General features: G+C 45.6%; 1 protein-coding gene across 1 annotated transcript in view; it reads right to left on the bottom strand.

Moving 5' to 3' along the window:
• LOC119590546 (zyxin-like) overlaps positions 1 to 327 on the bottom strand; it is a gene marked incomplete in the record, with an annotated part of 87,602 nt that overhangs the window by 1,947 nt on the left and 85,328 nt on the right. Inside the window, 1 exon segment of the mRNA XM_037939203.1 lies at positions 105 to 230. Within this exon segment, the coding sequence (XP_037795131.1) occupies positions 105 to 230 (126 nt within the window).

Raw genomic sequence — 327 nt, 5'->3', positions numbered from 1 at the left:
CTTTGTTCTCATTCTGTATGCTATTCTACTCCTAAAAGAAAGCTTCTGTAATCTAAGAGTCCACTTTCAGAGCCTAAGGAGTGTCTCTAAACCTCAGAGCGAACCTGAATGTTGGAGGTGGTGCGACCCATGGCGTGGAGGCGGTGTAAGTGGCAATTGCGGCATAAAAGGTGTCCGTCGAGAGGGTAGCATCTCTGGTCTGGTTCGTCCGTTAACTGCATCCCACAGCTCTGTAACGTTGGAGGTATTCACAATTAGGAATAATGGGATGAAGCGATGCAGTTTTCCTGGTGAATTCATTCAAACACAGTTGCTGATATAATATTG

This window comes from Penaeus monodon, chromosome 27 (genome assembly GCF_015228065.2).
Source record: "Penaeus monodon isolate SGIC_2016 chromosome 27, NSTDA_Pmon_1, whole genome shotgun sequence".
Taxonomy (NCBI): Eukaryota; Metazoa; Arthropoda; class Malacostraca; order Decapoda; family Penaeidae; genus Penaeus; species Penaeus monodon.
Note: the sequence above shows the minus strand (reverse complement) of the source record. Positions and strands in the feature narration are given on the sequence as shown.